The sequence below is a fragment of the Canis lupus genome, chromosome 8, assembly GCF_011100685.1.
Source record: "Canis lupus familiaris isolate Mischka breed German Shepherd chromosome 8, alternate assembly UU_Cfam_GSD_1.0, whole genome shotgun sequence".
NCBI classification, from domain to species: Eukaryota; Metazoa; Chordata; class Mammalia; order Carnivora; family Canidae; genus Canis; species Canis lupus.
Window position 1 is genome coordinate 3,386,954 of NC_049229.1, and position 17,567 is coordinate 3,404,520.

General features: G+C 43.9%; 1 protein-coding gene across 6 annotated transcripts in view; it reads right to left on the minus strand.

Annotated features, from left to right (window-relative positions):
• Positions 1–7,561: 7,561 nt before the first annotated feature.
• AJUBA (ajuba LIM protein) overlaps positions 7,562–17,567 on the minus strand; it is a 30,312-nt gene continuing 20,306 nt past the window's right edge. For 2 of the 6 annotated variants that reach the window (XM_038544168.1, XM_038544170.1), the window contains 9 exons: positions 15,556–15,610; positions 13,805–13,947; positions 13,581–13,712; positions 13,001–13,135; positions 11,318–11,414; positions 10,482–10,627; positions 10,216–10,346; positions 8,964–9,032; positions 7,562–8,800 (listed from right to left, as the gene is read on the minus strand). In XM_038544168.1, coding sequence (XP_038400096.1) covers positions 8,617–8,800; positions 8,964–9,032; positions 10,216–10,346; positions 10,482–10,627; positions 11,318–11,414; positions 13,001–13,135; positions 13,581–13,712; positions 13,805–13,947; positions 15,556–15,610 — 1,092 coding nt within the window. In that variant the 3' untranslated portion in view covers positions 7,562–8,616. Of the gene's footprint in view, positions 8,801–8,963; positions 9,033–10,215; positions 10,347–10,481; positions 10,628–11,317; positions 11,415–13,000; positions 13,136–13,580; positions 13,713–13,804; positions 13,948–15,555; positions 15,611–16,201; positions 16,342–16,970; positions 17,156–17,181; positions 17,329–17,362; positions 17,535–17,567 lie in introns of those variants that run through there. The other 4 variants (XM_038544171.1, XM_038544172.1, XM_038544174.1 and 1 more) reach the window with 4 other exon arrangements.

The following is a 17,567-nucleotide window of genomic DNA, read 5'->3' on the forward strand; positions in this document are numbered from 1 at the left end:
ATCCTCAGGACATCTTTGGTGAGGGAGGAATTATTAATATATACATTCTGTAAATGAGAAAGCTGAGGTTAAGTATCTTGAACAACAACAACAAAAAAAAGTATCTTGAACAAAGTTATGCTTCAGTTAAGTAGAGGAGCCAAAATAAGGATCCAGTTCTGAGGAATCCCTGGGTGGCTCAGTGGTTTAGTGGCTGCCTTTGGCCCAGAGCGCGATTCTGGAGTCCCAGCATCGAGTCCCAGCATCAAGTCCCACGTCAGGCTCCCAGCATGGAGCCTGCTTCTCCATCCTCCTGTGTCTCTGCCTCTGTCTATGTCTGTCATAAATAAATAAATAAATAAATCTTTAAGAAAAAAAAAAAAAAAGAATCCAGTTCTGATTCCCTACTTGCTGCTTTTCCTTTTACCTTTCCCAAATGTGGTTCAAGGACTTAGGGGGCTCCCTGAGACCTTTCTAAACGGTGCTTGAGGATCTCCTACATGTCTGTGTGAGGCCAGCTTTTCTATGTTCAACCAAAGCCATGTATCACCACAGAAAGAAGATACAGGAAGAATTCACTTGTCCTCTATTAAACCAGATATCAAGGAGAATTTACAAAAGTATAAAACAATGTTATTCTTGTCATTAAATTGTTTTGTTTTGGAAATTATACTTTTTAAAATTAAAATGTATATTTTAGGAATCCCTGGGTGGCGCAGCGGTTTCAAGCCTGCCTTTGGCCCAGGGCCCGATCCTGGAGACCCGGGATTGAATCCCACGTCGGGCTCCCGGTGCATGGAGCCTGCTTCTCCCTCTGCCTGTGTCTCTGCCTCTCTCTCTCTGTGTGTGACTATCATAAATAAATAATTTTAAAAATTTTATTAAAAAAAATAAATAAAATGTATATTTTAGGGATGCCTGGGTGACTCACCAGTTGAGCATCTGCCTTTGGCTCAGAGCGTGATCCTGGAGTCCTGGGATCAAGTCCCTGATCGGGCTCCCTGCAGGGAGCCTGCTTCTTCCTCTGCCTCTCTATGTCTCTTATGAATAAATAAAAAAATAAAATCTCCTTCAAAATGCATTATTTTAAAAAAGCATTATTTATGTTAACATGCAATGGGCTTATTTTTTTAATGAATTAATAAACAAATATTTTAAGATTTCTCAGTTTTAATCTTTTTGGTTGGGAAAACACTCAGTTTATTCAATTTATTGTGAATAAATTGGAACGTCTGGAATATCAGATACATCATTTCAATATCTAAATATCCAATCGCATAAACAAAAGCTCTTTAGGGTCCTTTATTTTTTTTTTTAAGAATTTATTTATTCATTCATGAGAGACACAGAAAGAGAGGCAGAAACACACGCAGAGGGAGGAGAAGCAGGCTCCACACAAGGAGCCAATGCGGGAATCGATTCCGGGATTCTGGGATCAAGCCCTGATCCAAAGGAAGACACCCAACCGCTGAGCCACCCAGGCTTCCCTAGGGTCTTTAATGTCATTGAGGGTAAAGGAGTCCTGAGACCAGAAAGATTGAGAACACTTGATTTACAAGCAGCTGCCCTCCAAGAGTTTCTGATGCTGTAGATAGAATTAAACATACCTTCTGGAGCTCCCAAGGGCAGTAACCCTCTTGAGGGTAAAATGTTCTAGTGCGCATTTCCTTACCAATTTAAAAAAAGATCAGATGGTTTTGGTTGGGTTCAATATCCATTGTCTTCCATCCCCACCAGAGCCCTGATGTAGCCTTGAAAGAACCACCAAGTGAAATGGGTGATATCTGCTTTCTGTTCTCCATCTCCACATAGGAGAGTGCTGTCTTCATAAAGGCAGAGACATGAAGTGGGGGTGGGGTGGGTAAGGAGTTCAGAAGAAATAATGAGTGTCAGGGTGACCTTCTATTTTTCCTTATGCCAGAAATGCCTGGGGCAGAAGCTAGCAAACTCTGGCAGTTGGCATGCTGCCTGTTTTTTGCAGATAAAGTTTTCTTGGACTACAACCACATCCATTCAAAACAAACAAACAAACAAACAAACAAACATACCCCCCAATACTGTGATGAAAATTCAAGCACCTTTGTGATAAAGCTGTGGGGATTGAAATGGTAGACATTTTCTCCCTGGATTGGCAATGGGAAAGCAGAACTTGAGGTGGGCCTCAGAGATGATAGGATTTTATAAGCAAAGAGTTCTGCTAGGTAGATAGAACTGTAACGAGCAAAAAAAAAAAAAAAAGAACTGTAAGGGTGGTGAATAAGCCCTTGGGGGTGGCAGAGGGTGACTAGTGAGTGTAAATGGGAGAAAGGTTGGAAAGTAGAGCTTCACTCTGAGGACTTGAATCCACAGCTGAGCCATAGGGGCTGTCTTTGGAGAAATGACAAAATGAAGTGAAAATTACAAAACACTTAGGAAGAGCAAATTAAAATCATCATACAAATTGGCCTGGCAGGGGCACCTGGGTGGCTCAGCGGCTGAGCATCTGCCTTCGACACAGGTCGTGATCCAGAAGTCCTGGGATAGAGTCCCGAATTGGGCTCCCCGCAGGGAGCCTGCTTCTCCTTCTGCCTATGTCTCTGCTTCTTTCATGAATGAATAAATAAATAAAATCTTTAAAAAAAATTAAAAAAAAAGAGTTTCATGCTCTACCAACTGAGCCAGCCAGGGACCCCAGTGTGAAGCCTTTAGAGCAAAAACTGAGGTTTCCCACTGAAGAAGAAATTCTGCCTCAAGACAAGCAAGCATCATTTCTGAGTTGCTTGCCTACAGCTCACCCTACAAATTTCAGAATTGCCAGCCCCACAATCATATGAGCCAATTCCTTAAAATAAATCTCATTTTATATAAGTATAATAAATAATATAATGGGCTCTGTTTCTCTGGAGAACCCTGACCTTGCTCTTTGTTTTTTCTTTTTGTTTTTTGTTTTTTTGTTTTTTTTTTTACTTATCTATTCATGAGAGACACACAGAGAGAGGCAGAGATGCAGGCAGAGGAAGAAGCAGGCCCCATGCAGGGAGCCCGATGCAGGACTCGATTCTGGGTCCCCAGGATCAGGCCCTGGGCCGAAGGCAGGCGCTAAACCGCTGAGCCACCCAGGCTGCCCTGATCTTGCTCTTTGGATAACTCTTATCCAAATTCTGGATAAATTCTGGGCTGATTATTTTTTAAGAGGTTTTTTCTTTTTGTTTTTTTAAGATTTTATTTATCTGAGAGAGAGAGAGAACACAAGCAAGGGGAGCAGCAGAGGGAGAGGGAGAGGGGGAAGCAGGCTCCCAGTGGAGCAGGGAACCTGATGCAGGGCTGTATCCTACGACCCCGGATCATGACCTAAGCCGAAGGCAGACCCCCAACCGACTGAGCCACTCAGGCACCCCCTACTTTTGATTATATGTTCTTTCTTCAGCCAGGCTTGGTACATTTAGGTCTTTCTAAATTTCAGTTGTATTTTCTTGAGACCAGAGAAGCCACTTAGTCTAGACCTCAGCCACTGAATACAAACCACTTTTCACAGTAAATTACTTCTACAGATTACTAATCTTGTGCATTATCAGTGGACTCCTTTTATTTTCTCTATCTGGAGATAGAAGGAGACCTATCAGTTCCTTTAATGAAAGGTAGCCCAGATCCATCAAGATGGGTAATGTGGAGAGACTGGTGGGGTGAAGGGCCCCACAGAGAGGCTGGCCCTCAGGGATTCCCCTCTCCTTTGGAGAGCATCAGACAGGCCTCTAGGGGGTGCTGGATTTCTCTATGCTGGCTGAGGAAGACTGAAGGGTTGCTGCCTCAGAGACCTGGAGAGCCATACTTTTTTTTCTTTTTTAAGATTTTATTTATTTACTCATTAGAGACAGAGAGATAGGTAGAAACACAGGCAGAGGGAGAAACAGGCTCCATGCAGGGAGCCTGATGTGGGATCATGCCCTGGGCTGAAGGCAGGCACTAAACCACTGAGGCACCCAGGCATCCCATTGGATAGCCATCCTTCATTGAGAACCTTGAAGGAACAGGTTTTGTTTGTTCAAGAGCCCCAGAGTTTCCTTACAGAGAACAACCCTATCCCAGGCTCTGGAAGTGATTTATCTTGTTGCGCATTATAGAGGAAGAATCAGCAAGACTGGGTTCTTGGATAGATGGGGTAAGAGACAAGTGAAGAGAGATGCCTGTGAAAGAAAGGAGAGGCAGTAAATGTAAATCTTTTCTGAAAAGTGTGAGGGGAAGTGAGGGCAACTGAAGTCCAAGACACTAACCTCCAGCAGTCACAGTCACCCAGCCCCTCTGCTGGCCCTCCAATCCCCTTTTCACCTATTCCCCAATAGCCAACAGCTCAGGGGAAGGGCACCTCCTGAGAACCTACCATCTCTAGTCATTGTGATGGACGAGAGGACAAAGACAAACCACTGGGTCCCCCCTTCAAAGAGCACTGAACACCCCTTGTGTTCCTTCTTCTACCTCCATGGCACAGTTTTGAGATACTTTTTCTATCAAACTATATTCATAAGCTGAGTAATTAGTTCACTTTTTCATGAAATTACTAGAATATACTGATTTTCTATAATACCAAAAAAAAAAAAAAAAACAAAGACACTTGAGCAAGCATTAAGCATTTTGTAATGAGGCAAACTGGAAACAATCTAAATATCTATCATGAAGGGGATGGTTAAATTATGATGTGGCCATATTCCAACATTATAACCTAATATTGCTATATATATGTTTGCAAATCTTTAGAAAAAGCTCTGGCATTATATTCACCAAATCACTCTGGCTACTCTATGGTAGTGGACTGGACTAATGGGTTCCGTGTGTACACGTTTGTGTGTGTCTCCTCAGGGGGTATGGTAAATCTACTTTTTACTATTACATATTTATTTTGTTTGAATTTTTTTTTTACAAAACACATTTTTTGTTTAAGCCAATAATGTTTTTTTATTGGGCAGCACTGTTACAGGCAAATGTTCTGTTTTATTTGGGTTTTGGGAAACAAGAAACAGCTAGCTGTCCAACTCCAGGTCATTTAGGGAGCCAGGACTGGGAACCATTGCCTTGGAAGCCATTTTGCTTTCTCAGTAGTTGGAAATCTAAACATTTCTCAGACCCCAGCTCTCCAGAGACTTGACTGAAACCATGGGATATTCTTCTCAAATTTCAGTCATTTAAGATGAAGGCTTTCCTTGGTGCATGATTCTCATTTCTAACCTTGTACCTTCACGTACTACCCCTTCTCTTCTTTGTCACTTTTTCCAAAATGCCACCCAAAACTTACCTCTAAAGTGAACCAAAGCTTTCTTCCCTACTAAGGCTCTACCTTATAACTCCTGATTCACTTACCTTGGTTTTCAACCATATTTATTTGTATTTCCTGTTACTTTATATGCTTAGACTGTTTTTATGTGTCTACTATTAAGTTGTAGGCCTTGAGGACAGAGTCCATTTTTTTTTAAGATTTATTTATTTACTTATTCATGAGAATATACAGAGAAGAGAGAGAGAGAGAGGCAGAGACACAGGCAGAGGGAGAAGCAGGCTCCATGCAGGGAACCCAATGTGGGACTCGATCTTGGGTCTCCAGGATCATGCTCTAGGCTGAAGGCAGTGCTAAACCACTGAGCCACCCAGGCTGCCCCAGAGTCCATTTTTAAATTATTATCCTTATTATTTCAAATACCATAACCTACTATGGTGTAAGAGGAGTACTTAATTAAATGAGGAAATGCTGAATGCCCTAATAAATATCAGGAAAAGCTAATTTGAGATTTTTTAAAGATGGTATTTATTTATTCATGAGAGAGAGAGAGGCAGAGACACAGGCAGAGGGAGAAGCAGGATCCATGCAGGGAGCCCGATGTGGGACTTGATCCCAGGACTCCAGGATCAGGCCCTGGGCTAAAGGCAGCACTAAACTGCTGAGCCACCCGGGCTGCCGGATTTTTTTTTTTTTTAAGATTTTATTTATTGGGGGATCCCTGGGAAACAATGGGAAACAATTGGACAATAGGACATCCTACAAAGTAACCAGACTGGATATATATATATATTTTTTTTTTTTTTTTTACTGGATTAAAAAAAAAAAAAAAAACTAAATTCAGGGACACTTGGGTGGCTCAGTGTGTTAAGCATCTGCCTTCCACTCAGGTCATGATGCCAGGGTCCTGGGATCAAGCCCTGTATCATGCTCCTTGCTCATTCTCCCTCTCCCTCTGCTTGTGCTCTCTCTCCCTCTCAAGGAAAAAAAAAAAACCCAAAACTAGTATCAGTTAAAAAAAACAAGTTAAGGGATCCCTGGGTGGCGCAGCGGTTTGGCGCCTGCCTTTGGCCCAGGGCGCGATCCTGGAGACCCGGGATCAAATCCCACATCGGGCTCCCGGCGCATGGAGCCTGCTTCTCCCTCTGCCTGTGTCTCTGCCTCTCTCTCTCTCTCTCTCTGTAACTATCATAAATAAATAAAAATTAAAAAAAAAAAAAAAAAAAAAACAAGTTAAGTGGGGTGCCTGGGAAGCTCAGTTGGTTGAGTGTCCAACTCTTGATTTCAGCTCAGGTCATGATCTCCAGGTTGTGGAATCAAGCTCTGTGTTGGGCTCCTCACTGGGTATGGGGTCTGCTTAGGATTCTCTCCCTCTGCTCCTCTCCTCTCTTTTTTTTTTTTTTTTTTTTTAAGATTTTATTTATTTATTCATAGACACAGAGAGAGAGAGAAGCAGAGACACAGGCAGAGGAAGAAGCAGGCTCCATGCAGGGAGCCCAATGTGGGACTCGATCCTGGGTCCCCAGGATCACACCCCAGGCTGCAGGTGGTGCCTAACCACTGTGCCACCGGGGCTGCCCTCCTCTCCTCTCTTAAAAAAAAAAAAAAAAAAAAAGTAGGAAAAATTTTCTATTTCAAACAGGTTTTTTTTTTTTTTAATTTTTTTATTTATTTATGATAGTCACACAGAGAGAGAAAGAGGCAGAGACATAGGCAGAGGGAGAAGCAGGCTCCATGCACCGGGAGCCTGAAGTGGGATTTGATCCCGGGTCTCCAGGATCGCCGCCCTGGGCCAAAGGCAGGCGCTAAACCACTGCGCCACCCAGGGATCCCAAATTCTCTATTTCAAAAGAGATTAAAGAAACCTGACATCCAGGGGCACCTGGCTGGCTCAGTATATAGATCATATGACTCTCAATCTTGGGAGTTCACAGCCCCACATTTGGCATGGGGCCTATCAAAAAATAAAAACACATAAAAACGAAACAGAAAAAACAAACCTAACATCCAAATGTAATAACCAGAACTTCAATGGAACCTACACCAAGAAAACAAATTACAGGAATTTTAATATGACCTAGATAATAGACATTGTGAAATTATTAATTTTTAGGTATAAATAATTAGTTATACAGAGGAATACCCTTATTTTTAGGAGTTGCCTGCTTAAGTCTTTAGGGAATGAAATAGCACATCTGAGACTTATATAAAGTGGCTTCAGAAGAAAAAAGTCTGTATAACTAATATGTTTATCAATCTATACAGAGAGGGTGAGGTGGGAGAGGAGAGAGAGAGAGAGAGAGAGAGAGAGAGAAAAGCAAAACGTTCATTGTTGAATCTAGGTTGTTAAGACTATTGGTGTTTATTGTACTATTTTTTTAATTTTTCCATAGGTTTGAAACTTTACCCTAAAAATGTTGGAGAAGGGCAGCCCGGGTGGCTCAGTGGTTTAGCACCGCCTTTCAGCCCAGGGTGTGATCCTGGAGACCCGGGATTGAGTCCCACGTCGGGCTCCCTGCATGGAGCCTGCTTCTCCCTCTGCCTGTGTCTGTGCCCCTCTCTCTGCCTCTCATGAATAAATAAATAAAATTTAAAAAACTGTTGGGGAAAAGAAAAAGTATAGAACTAAGCAATATTGACTAACTCTGATGCCAGCAGGGCCCTGCCCTGTTCTAAGCTAAGTGGACTGTGAAACTTGGTTCCTCGGAGCAATCTCATCCCAATCTCTGCTTTTAAAGAAAAAAGTAATGCTCAAATCACACCAATGGGAACCTCAAACACAAGTGGCTTGTGCCCTTTCCTGTAACAGAGCTCGATGCCCTGCTGCTTTATTACAACTGCTCCACTGAGAGCCGTAGCAACAGGATAGTCCCCTACCCGCCTTGGCATCCAGCAGTCCTCTGGATATTACAGTTCTTCAAGAGCAAGCCCAGACTTAAGCCATGTCTGCTCTTCAAGAATGAAGCCTGTAAGACTCCAGGTGGGCAGGCACTCCTACCTCCCACTCTTAGCATAAGCATTATACATCTGTTTGTCTAGATCACCTTGGTTTCCCTCCCAGCCCACCTAATCTTTGATGTTCTTTTTTCACCCTTGCCCAAAGGAAGCATCATCACTTTATTCAGGAGATAATCAAATATAATGCAGGGCTGACACTGACAAATAGCTACACACAGAATTATATAAATCTGCTCCATTTCCCAGAAGAGACTCAGTCACTGTAAACAAGGAATAAAAACCAGGACAGTGCCTGACCCACTGCAGTGTTTCAAGCAAGTGTCCCCACACTCTCGGAATGAAAGCAGGCCTCAGGTGGTGGTGGTCCTTTCAGCAGCAAGTGGGGAGGCAGCGCCCGTGCAGAAGTCCGCCTCCGGACAGGCCCCAGCCAGTGCTCAGCGGCAGGCCTTGTTAAACTCTTGGAGGGCCCAACGCTTGTTCTCAGCTGCCTGCTTGAGTTGAGTGTACTCTTTTACCAGCCTGTCAAACTCCTCCCCAAGGACCTCATAGGTGCTCAGAACCTGTTGGGACTTCTCCATGTCCTGCTCTTGTAGGCGAATGGCCCCCTCCAAACGGTCCCTATATGCCCAAGAGAAAAGCAAGTTACAAGGTAAAAGAAAAGCAAGATACCATATAAGGATCTGGCTGCTCAGAAAGTATATAAGAACACATTAAAATGAATGAGTGTGGAGAGTGTGGAACCAGTTCTGAGTAGCTGGACCAGGCCCTTGGGAGTTCTCACCTGATGAGACGATGAACTTCTACTTTCTCAGCAGTGTAAGTGTCAGACAAGATCTTTAGCTCCTCCATCCTGACAGAGGGAAGAAAGAAAGGCTGAGGGGTCTTGATAGTAGTAGAGTTAGGAACAGGACGCAGAGTACCTGCCCATGGTCAAGAAGTGGGCTAAGTAGTGACAGGATAAGCAACCTCTGAATTCCTGAGGAATGTATCTCACAAGAAAGCACTTACTTCAGAAGGCTTTAAAATAAGACTCAAGGGACACCTGAGTGGTTCAGTCAGTTAAGTGTCTGCCTGCCTTCAGCTTAGGTCATGATCCTAGGGTCCTGGGATTGAGCCCCACATAGGGCTCCCTGCTCAGTGGGGAGTCTGCTTCTCTCTCTCCCTCTGCCCCTTCCCTCTCACCTGCGCTCTCTCTCAAATAAATAAAATCTTTATTTATTTTTTTAAAGGTTTTATTTATTTTTTCATGAGAGACACAGGCAGAGACACAGGCAGAGGGAGAAGCAGGCTCCATGCAGGGAGCCTAATGCAGGACTCGATCCCGGGACTCCAGGATTATGCCCTGAGCTGAAGCCAGATGCTCAATTGCTGGCTGAGCCACCCAGGTGTCCCAAATCTTTATTTTAAAAAAATTGTTTTATCTATTTGACACACACACAGAGCACACAAGCAGGGGGAACAGCAGGCAGAGGGAGAGGTTCGAGAAGCAGGCTCCCCAGCGAGCAGAGAGCCCCACATGGGGCCCAATCCCAGGACCCTGGGATCATGACCCAAGCCAAAGGCAGACACTCAACTGACCGAGCCACCCTGACGTCCCTAAAGAATATCTTTAAAAATTTTTTTTAAATAAAATAAAATAAGATTCAAGAATGCTGAACGGGGGCACCTAGGTGACACAATCAGTTAAGCATCCAACTTTTTGTTTTGGCTTAAGTTGTGATCTCAGGGTCATGGGATTGAGCCTCATATCAGGCTCCACATTCAGTGCAGAGTCCACTTGGGACTCTCTCTCCCTCTCCCTCTGTCCCTCCCCACTGTGTGCTCTCTCTCTTTCAAACTAAATAAATCTTTAAGAAAAAAAAAGATTGTTGAACATTTCTGGGTAATCCAAAGGCTCATACTGCTGTGTAGCATTAACTGAATACCCATAAAATGTTAGGCATGACAGAGAGGAAAGGGAGATGAGGGTGAAGGTTGGAGGGGGTAGTGTGGAAGACAGAGTTTCCTAGACCCACAAGGGTCATAGAACTCACCTCAGCTTAAGGATCATGGCACTGCACTTGATCTCCAGGTACTGGGCATTGATACGGTCCAGCTCAGACTGGGTCTTAAGCCGGTGCTCCTGAAGAAGCCTTTGCAGCAAGGCAAGGCAGCGCAAAAGCACCTGAGCTCCAGGAGGTAGGAAGAGGGCAAAAACAAAAGTCAGCATAAAAGAATGCAGATCAGAAATCTCTGGCTTCCCCAAAAGTGCCCCTGGGGCCAGGATAAAAGAGGAGGCTGTCCCACTGCTGTGACAAACCTGGGAGTAGGTAGCACTCTTCTTCTCAAGCAACACCATCTGTTCCTTCTGCTGGCTCTTGGCATCCTGGCATTGCTGCTTCTCACTCACCAGGACCTCTGCCAGTTTCCACACCTTTGCTGCCTTCAAGGTTTCACTGTCTGAATCTGGGCAAAGAGACAGAGGACTAGACAGGAAAACCCAATTGCTACTGCCCTTCTAAGGCCATTTATCAGTACGCTAATGGATTTCTAGCCCTACAAATTCTCTTCAGGTTTTTTTCTGATGTCCTGTTAAAATGATCCAGTTCTCATAAAGTTCTCTATACTCTTACTTTTAATTTTTAATTTTACTTATTCATTTGAATAATCTCTACACTGCACATGGGGCTCAAACTCATGATCCCAAGATCAAGAGTCACATGCTCTTCAGACTGAGACAGCCACATGCCCCTCACTTTTACCTTTAATTCCAGATTTTGGGGAAAAAAGTTCCAGATTTGGCCCTTAATTCTTAAGTCATAGAAGTGAAGATAAAGCCTGAGCTTTCTTCCCCATTCCATTCCAATTCTCCTAAGAAGAATGAACTCAACCTTCCCTGCTGCAAGAGGACACTTGGTACCTTACTGAATAATAGGAGTCTCTCACATAATTCCTTGCTCGTACTCTACCAGCAAGGAAATAAGCATCTCCAAAGCTTCCTAGCTTCTGTCCCAAATCTAAAATTCAATATATTAAAAATAAATAAATAAATAAAAAAAAAATAAAATAAAATAAAATTCAATATATTATTCTCAGAAGAGTAGACCAGGTACCCTGAAGATCAGCTTCTGTGAACAGAAGAGTGCCAGCACTCACCTGAATTGGGGTCATGATAGCAGAGCAGGGTGAAACATTTCTTCTTGAGCTGTTCCTCCACTTCCAGTGGGAGTCGAGATCTCATCCACATAAAATCCTATAGCCACAGCAGCAAGAGAGATCCAAATAGACTTTAGAATTAGGAAAATCCAGCCAATGAGTACAGGATGATAACAATCTCAAAGACAACCAGCGAAAATGCATCTAAGAGACATTAGGAAGATTTTTTTTTAAAAGACTTTATTTATTCATGAGAGACACAGAGAAAGAAAGAGGGAAAGAGAGAGAGAGAGAGAGAGAAAGAGAGAGAAAGAGGCAGAGGCACAGGCAGAGGGAGAAGCAGGCCCCATGCAGGGAGCCAGACATGGGACTCGATCCTGCATCTCCAGGATCAGGCCCTGGGCCAAAGGTGGCGCTAAACAGCTGAGCCACCCAGGCTGCCCCGATTTTTTTTTTTTTTTAAGATTTTATTTATGTATTCATGAGAGAGACAAAGAGAGGCAGAGACACAGGCAGAGGGAGAAACAGGCTCCATGCAGGGAGTGTGATGCGGGACTCGTTCCTGGGACTTCAAGATCATGTCCTGGGCCAAAGGCAGGTGCTAAACACTGAGCCACACAGTGGTGGCTCAGTGTTTAAAATGATTCATAAAAATGAATCATCCCCAGAAGATTCATTTTTATTAGCCTATCAAATCCGCAAAGAATAAAATGATGGTCAAGATCTCATGTTGGGCAGCCCAGGTGGCTCAGCGGTTCAGCACCGCCTTCAGCTCGGGGTATGATCCTGGAGACCCAGGATCGAGTCCCATGTCGGGCTCCCTGCAAGGAGCCTGCTTCTCCCTCTGCCTGTGTCTGCCTTTCTCTCTCTCTCCCCACCCCGTGTCTCTCACAAAGAAATAAAATCTTAAAAAAAAAAAAAAAAATCCCACGTTGATGAAACGGTAGGGAACCGGTGGCGTACTTTGTATCCTGTTCCTACTCTACTACTGCCTCTCTTTCTGTGTCTCTCATGAATACATAAATAAAATCTTAAAGAAAAAAAAAAAGAAGAAGAAGAAAGAAAGAAAAAAAGAAAAGGTAGGGAACTGGCAATATGTACCAATATGTTTATGTATATAGCCTCTGACCAGTGATCCTACTTTGAGAACCGGTAATTGGGAAAATAATCCTACAAAGGCAAACACACATATGAACCAGCATATTCCTTTAAAAAAAAAAAAAAGATTTATCTATTCATGAGAGACACAGACTGAGAGAGAGAGAGAGGCAGAGGCATAGGCAGAGGGAGAAGCAGGCTCCCCACAGGGAGCCCAACACGGACTCGATCCCAGAATCACACCCTGGGCCAAAGAAAGACACTCAACCACTGAGCCACCCAGGCATCACAAAATCCAAAATATATTAAGTGAAAACATATTATATTCACTTTATAAGCATGGAGGCTATAATACCATTTATGTTGAGCTATATATAATATACTGTATTTATTTCTAGACTAGTATTTCAGCTTTTACTTTCTTGTGTATAACATTTTTCTAATTTATTTGAGTTTGGCCCCCATGAATGTAGATCATTTTTACAAAAATAATAAAGTGTAAAAAAGGAAAAAAAAAACATTTAAATATATGGGAGAAATTAAGCCATTTTACTTCTTTGGTCCCAATATCTGCCCATCCCCAACCTCTGAGGGGGGCATGAGTTCCAGAAGATCCGTCTTCTCCAGCCCTAGCAGTGGAGGCATTTCCCTCTCCTGGCTGGCACCTAATAGTCGTGTCAGTTCAGTCACGAGTAGCCGCTGTTCAAGTGTCTCATGAAACTGAGAATAAAAGACAAAAGGGGGTTACTATTCAACTTCTCCCACTCCACCATCTCCATCCTCATAAACCAGTTCTTCATACATTTTCAAGGTCCTCAAACATGTTATCCCTTTCAGCTGCCAGTGCCTTCTCCTGTCAATCTTTTCAAAACTCTGACAACACACCCAACTCTTCCCCGTAACTACAGTCCATTTCTTCTTTTTTAAAGATTTTATTTTGAAGCAATCTCTACACCCAATATGGGGCTCAAACTCACAACCCTGAGATCAAGCATCATATGCTCCACCCACCAAGCCAGCCAGGTGCTCCCAGTCCATTTCTTCTTTGATAACATTAACTTGAACCTCCTCTTTCCCCCCAGAGCATACAATCAGGTGAAGCCACAGTTTGTCTGGTCATTCCTGCAGCTAGTAACCAACTGCTACTGCCTCTCTCCTGCTTCACCTTCTTGTCCTCAGAAGTTAAATTTGTGTCTTGTGTCTTCACATAATAGTCCACAAGCAGCTCTTGAATGACTCTCTGTAAAATCTCAGACCTCAGCCATGTTGTCTTATGCAGTCGAACTTCCTTCCATGCCTAGAAGACCAAAAAATCCCAGGTGGGAACCTCTTTCTCTCTCTTGGAAGATTTTTCCTTCTTCTTATCATCCCTCCTCCCAAGGCTCTTACCTGAGCCTGCTCCTTTGCCAGGGTAAGGCTTAAGCCACTCTCATCCATGTGTTGTGAGAGACCCAACAGCAGTTTGCTGAAGTATGGGTTCTGTAACAGATCCTCTTCACTCAGGTTACAAGGAGGAAGCTGTTTGCTACATACTTAATGGGATGCCCCCCAAAAGGGAAAAAAAAAAGCAAAGAAGGTATCATATATAATTGAGAATCACTCTTAGCTTAATACTCACTTCCAAAAAACCCCTAGGTTTTTGGTAGGGAAGTTTTCTACATCCAATGAAATGTTTTAAAAAACCCGGAAATAAACTAGAGGCAATACTCAAGGTAATAAGCATTTATATATATATACACAAAGATACTAATCAAGAATTAGGGAAGGAGTCTCTAATGAAACAAAGAGATTAGAAAATGTTAAGTAGAGGTGATCCCTGGGTGGCGCAGCGGTTCAGCGCCTGCCTTTGGCCCAGGGCGCGATCCTGGAGACCTGGGGATCGAATCCCACGTCGGGCTCCCGGTGCATGGAGCCTGCTTCTTCCTCTGCCTAGGTCTCTGCCTCTCTCTCTCTCTCTCTCTCTGTGTGTGTGACTATCATAAATAAATAAAAATTTTTTAAAAAAGTTTTTAAAAAGAAAATGGAAGTAAAGTTGGAAAGTATTACACATAGAATCGTGAATAAGAAACCTTTTGGTAGGGATCACCATAGTACTCCAAATGGCTCATTCACATATCACAGACAGTAACTAAAATTCTTGAGAAAGGGGGGGAAAAACACAGGTTAAGTTCCAACTTTGGATGTGATCTCTAGTTACATAAGCAAGACTGCAAGAAGGTATATTCTTAGGAGTAAGTGAAAAACTGAACTAAATTCTTATTGTAGGACATCTGCGTGGCTCAGTGGTTGAGCGTCCGTCTGACTTTGGCTCAGGTCATGATCCTGGGGTCCTGGGATCCAGTCCTGCATTGGGCTCCCTGCAGGGAATCTGCTTCTCCCTCTGCCTGTGTCTCTACCTCTCTGTCTCTCATGAATAAATAAATAAAATCTTTAAAATAATCTTATTGTAAACAGAGGTAAATAACCCATGTGGATTCAGAGCAGCACAAGAATGAGAAAAAGTACAAGAAGTTGAGATCCTCTGGTTATTCCATTGGCTCAAGTGCCTGTCTTTTCATCTCTTTTCCCACACACTTTCTGCTGGGGTCTTCTGTTTTACTCCTACTTACCAAACGATCAAATTTTCATTCTTTGGACCATCAGAAAGTCCTTTTGGAAAATAAGAAATCTGTTTTTTCCTCCCCCTCAGGCACTGAAGGTCAAAATATAGAAGATTCAAGTTCTTGAAGGATTCAAGATATAGAAAGGGTTTGGGATAGGGAAAGAATTCAAGCTACAGAAGGATCTGAGATTTTGAAGTACAAAATATGAGAATATTCAAGACCCAGGTAGGAAGAAAGCCCTCACAGAGTGTGCTGGCCACCCTTCTCTTCAGGTTATGCCTGCTGATACAGCATGGAAACAACCAGAGTCTTCAGTCTACTGCACAAACGATACTTAACAGGAGCCAATATAATCTGTTTTCTAATACAAGTTTGTTCAAGAATCTTGCATGTATCCTAGTTCCCCCAGGAACTTCGGCTTTTATATGAGAAACCATACTGGTGAACTTTATAAATCCTTTTTATTATAGAAAGCAAGAGCCTGGATCAGACCTCTCTGGGCAAGTCATCAAACTTCCTTCAAATGGCAGCCCTTACCTTGTTGGAGTACTTCCATCCCCTCTCCCGGTAAGCAGAAATCCCCAGATGCCATCTGAGTGAAACAAAAAGTGAATAAATTGGGTGGCTGCTCCAAGAAAACTACTTTGGGTTCAAGTTTTTGTTGTCTACAACCTGGGGAGGAACCACAGGGATACCTCTTACAAGGAGAGACTCTATCACACACCCTGGATCCCAAGCTCTTGTACAAGTTTTATGGGCAGACTTCTAAGTGGCAAAACAATTTGCATTCTAAGCACATAAATGTTTCTACTTGTTCCAAGCTGTCAAAAAAGAAGCCTCCTTTGGAAAGAAAATTTTCCAATTCACTAAACAGAAGGATGCTCCCTTCCCCTCAACATGATGTCTAAGTTAAAACTGAGCTGCCTTCCAGTTATGAGTGAATTGGGAAAAGGGGGGGGGGGGGGCGGGAGGTGAGGGGGGGTGGGAGTCAATGTCTGCTTTTTTCCTCAAAATAGCTCAGTTATCAAATTCCACAATGGTTTCTTGAGCTACTTTAACTTGTCCTTTCATCTAAAATCTGTTGGTGGCTTTGATCATTAACTCTAGAATCATCCTTCAGGAATGACACACCATTCAGTTGAACGACAACTGATTTTCACATAACAACATCAGTAAGAAGCACCTGGAGGAAAGAACATGCCAAGAAGACTGACATGGGAGGTCAGTGCCAAAAGAGCAACGGCCGCGGTGTCGTTGTTAATGTGGCTGAGGCTGGGACGCGGCAGTCCGGTGATTTTGCCAGAACATGGAATACACTGAGAACTATGACAGCAACACAAAGGGGCAGTAAAGATGGGTACAGTTTGGTCTCTGGAGACTAAATTTTTCCCTTGACGTTATTTTCCGTTTTTGTTTTGTTTTGGCTCCACCCACTCCTCTCCAGAAGGTATCAAACTCCAAAAGGCAGCTGAGCTTCCCAAAGCAGAAGACATGGAAGGTTATTATGATTTAACACTTTAAGTTCACAGAACATTTGGTTTACTCCCTCGTTTTATGGGTAGCATCAAAGTAACTACTCATTTATTCTGTAACATGGTCCAGATGGGGAGTTGGAATGCTAAGACTTAATTTGCAGCTCGGCGTTTCCTTCGGTGTGGTTTTAAGGGAAACGCTTTTTTGTGCCAAACTTTTTTCCACCTGCAAAACGGAGATAATGAATGCTGCCTTGGCTTAGATATCAAGAATTAATAACACAACCGACTTCTCAACAAGAGCCACTAGTTAGTGAAGCCCAATGTTTTAACAATTGTTTATCGTCGATCTAAAGTCGGCAGGCAGGCAGGCAAATGTCGCACACAGAAATGAGGACCAACCCGAATTTCAAAGGTCAGCTATTCTTCCCTCCCTAGGGGTGCAGCCCACTTGGGTTTTCTTGGGGTGCCTTTCTTTACCCTTTTAAAATGTTACAGGGCGTGATCGAAGGCGGCAATCAGGCTCGATTCTCCACCCTCTGCACTCAGACGTGTTAAAGCGCTGCTACAGGGACCCCAGCATTTAAATGTTCTGACTCAGGCGTCTTTTAAATTCTTAAGAGCTGCCTTTACACGCTGCACTGAACGTTAAATTGATTTTACAGGTATTTTCACAAGATGTGACCCTTACAGGGCCCGAGATGAATCAAAATGCGGAGCGGGCTCTCCGGCGCCTACTTCCCTTCCGTCTGGGCAGCCAAGGATTCCCAAGGGCGCGGGCGGCCGCGGCGGCCGGGGTCAGGGGCGACCGGACGGACCCTCCCAGCACTGCTCCTCCCGGTAGCGCGGCCCGCCGACCCTCCGAGGCAAACCTGCACACCACCGGGCAGCTGAAGCTCCCGAGACAGTGCGGAGCCGGCCGAACTGGCCGGCAGCGTCGACACCGGCCCCCTGCCCGCGCCCGAGCTCCGGAACCTCTCACTCGGGCCCACCGCTGGGGCGGGGGGAAGACAGGCCCGGAGGACCGCGCGGGAAGGGCGAGGGAGGGCGGGGAAAAGGCAGAAACACGCGAGGACT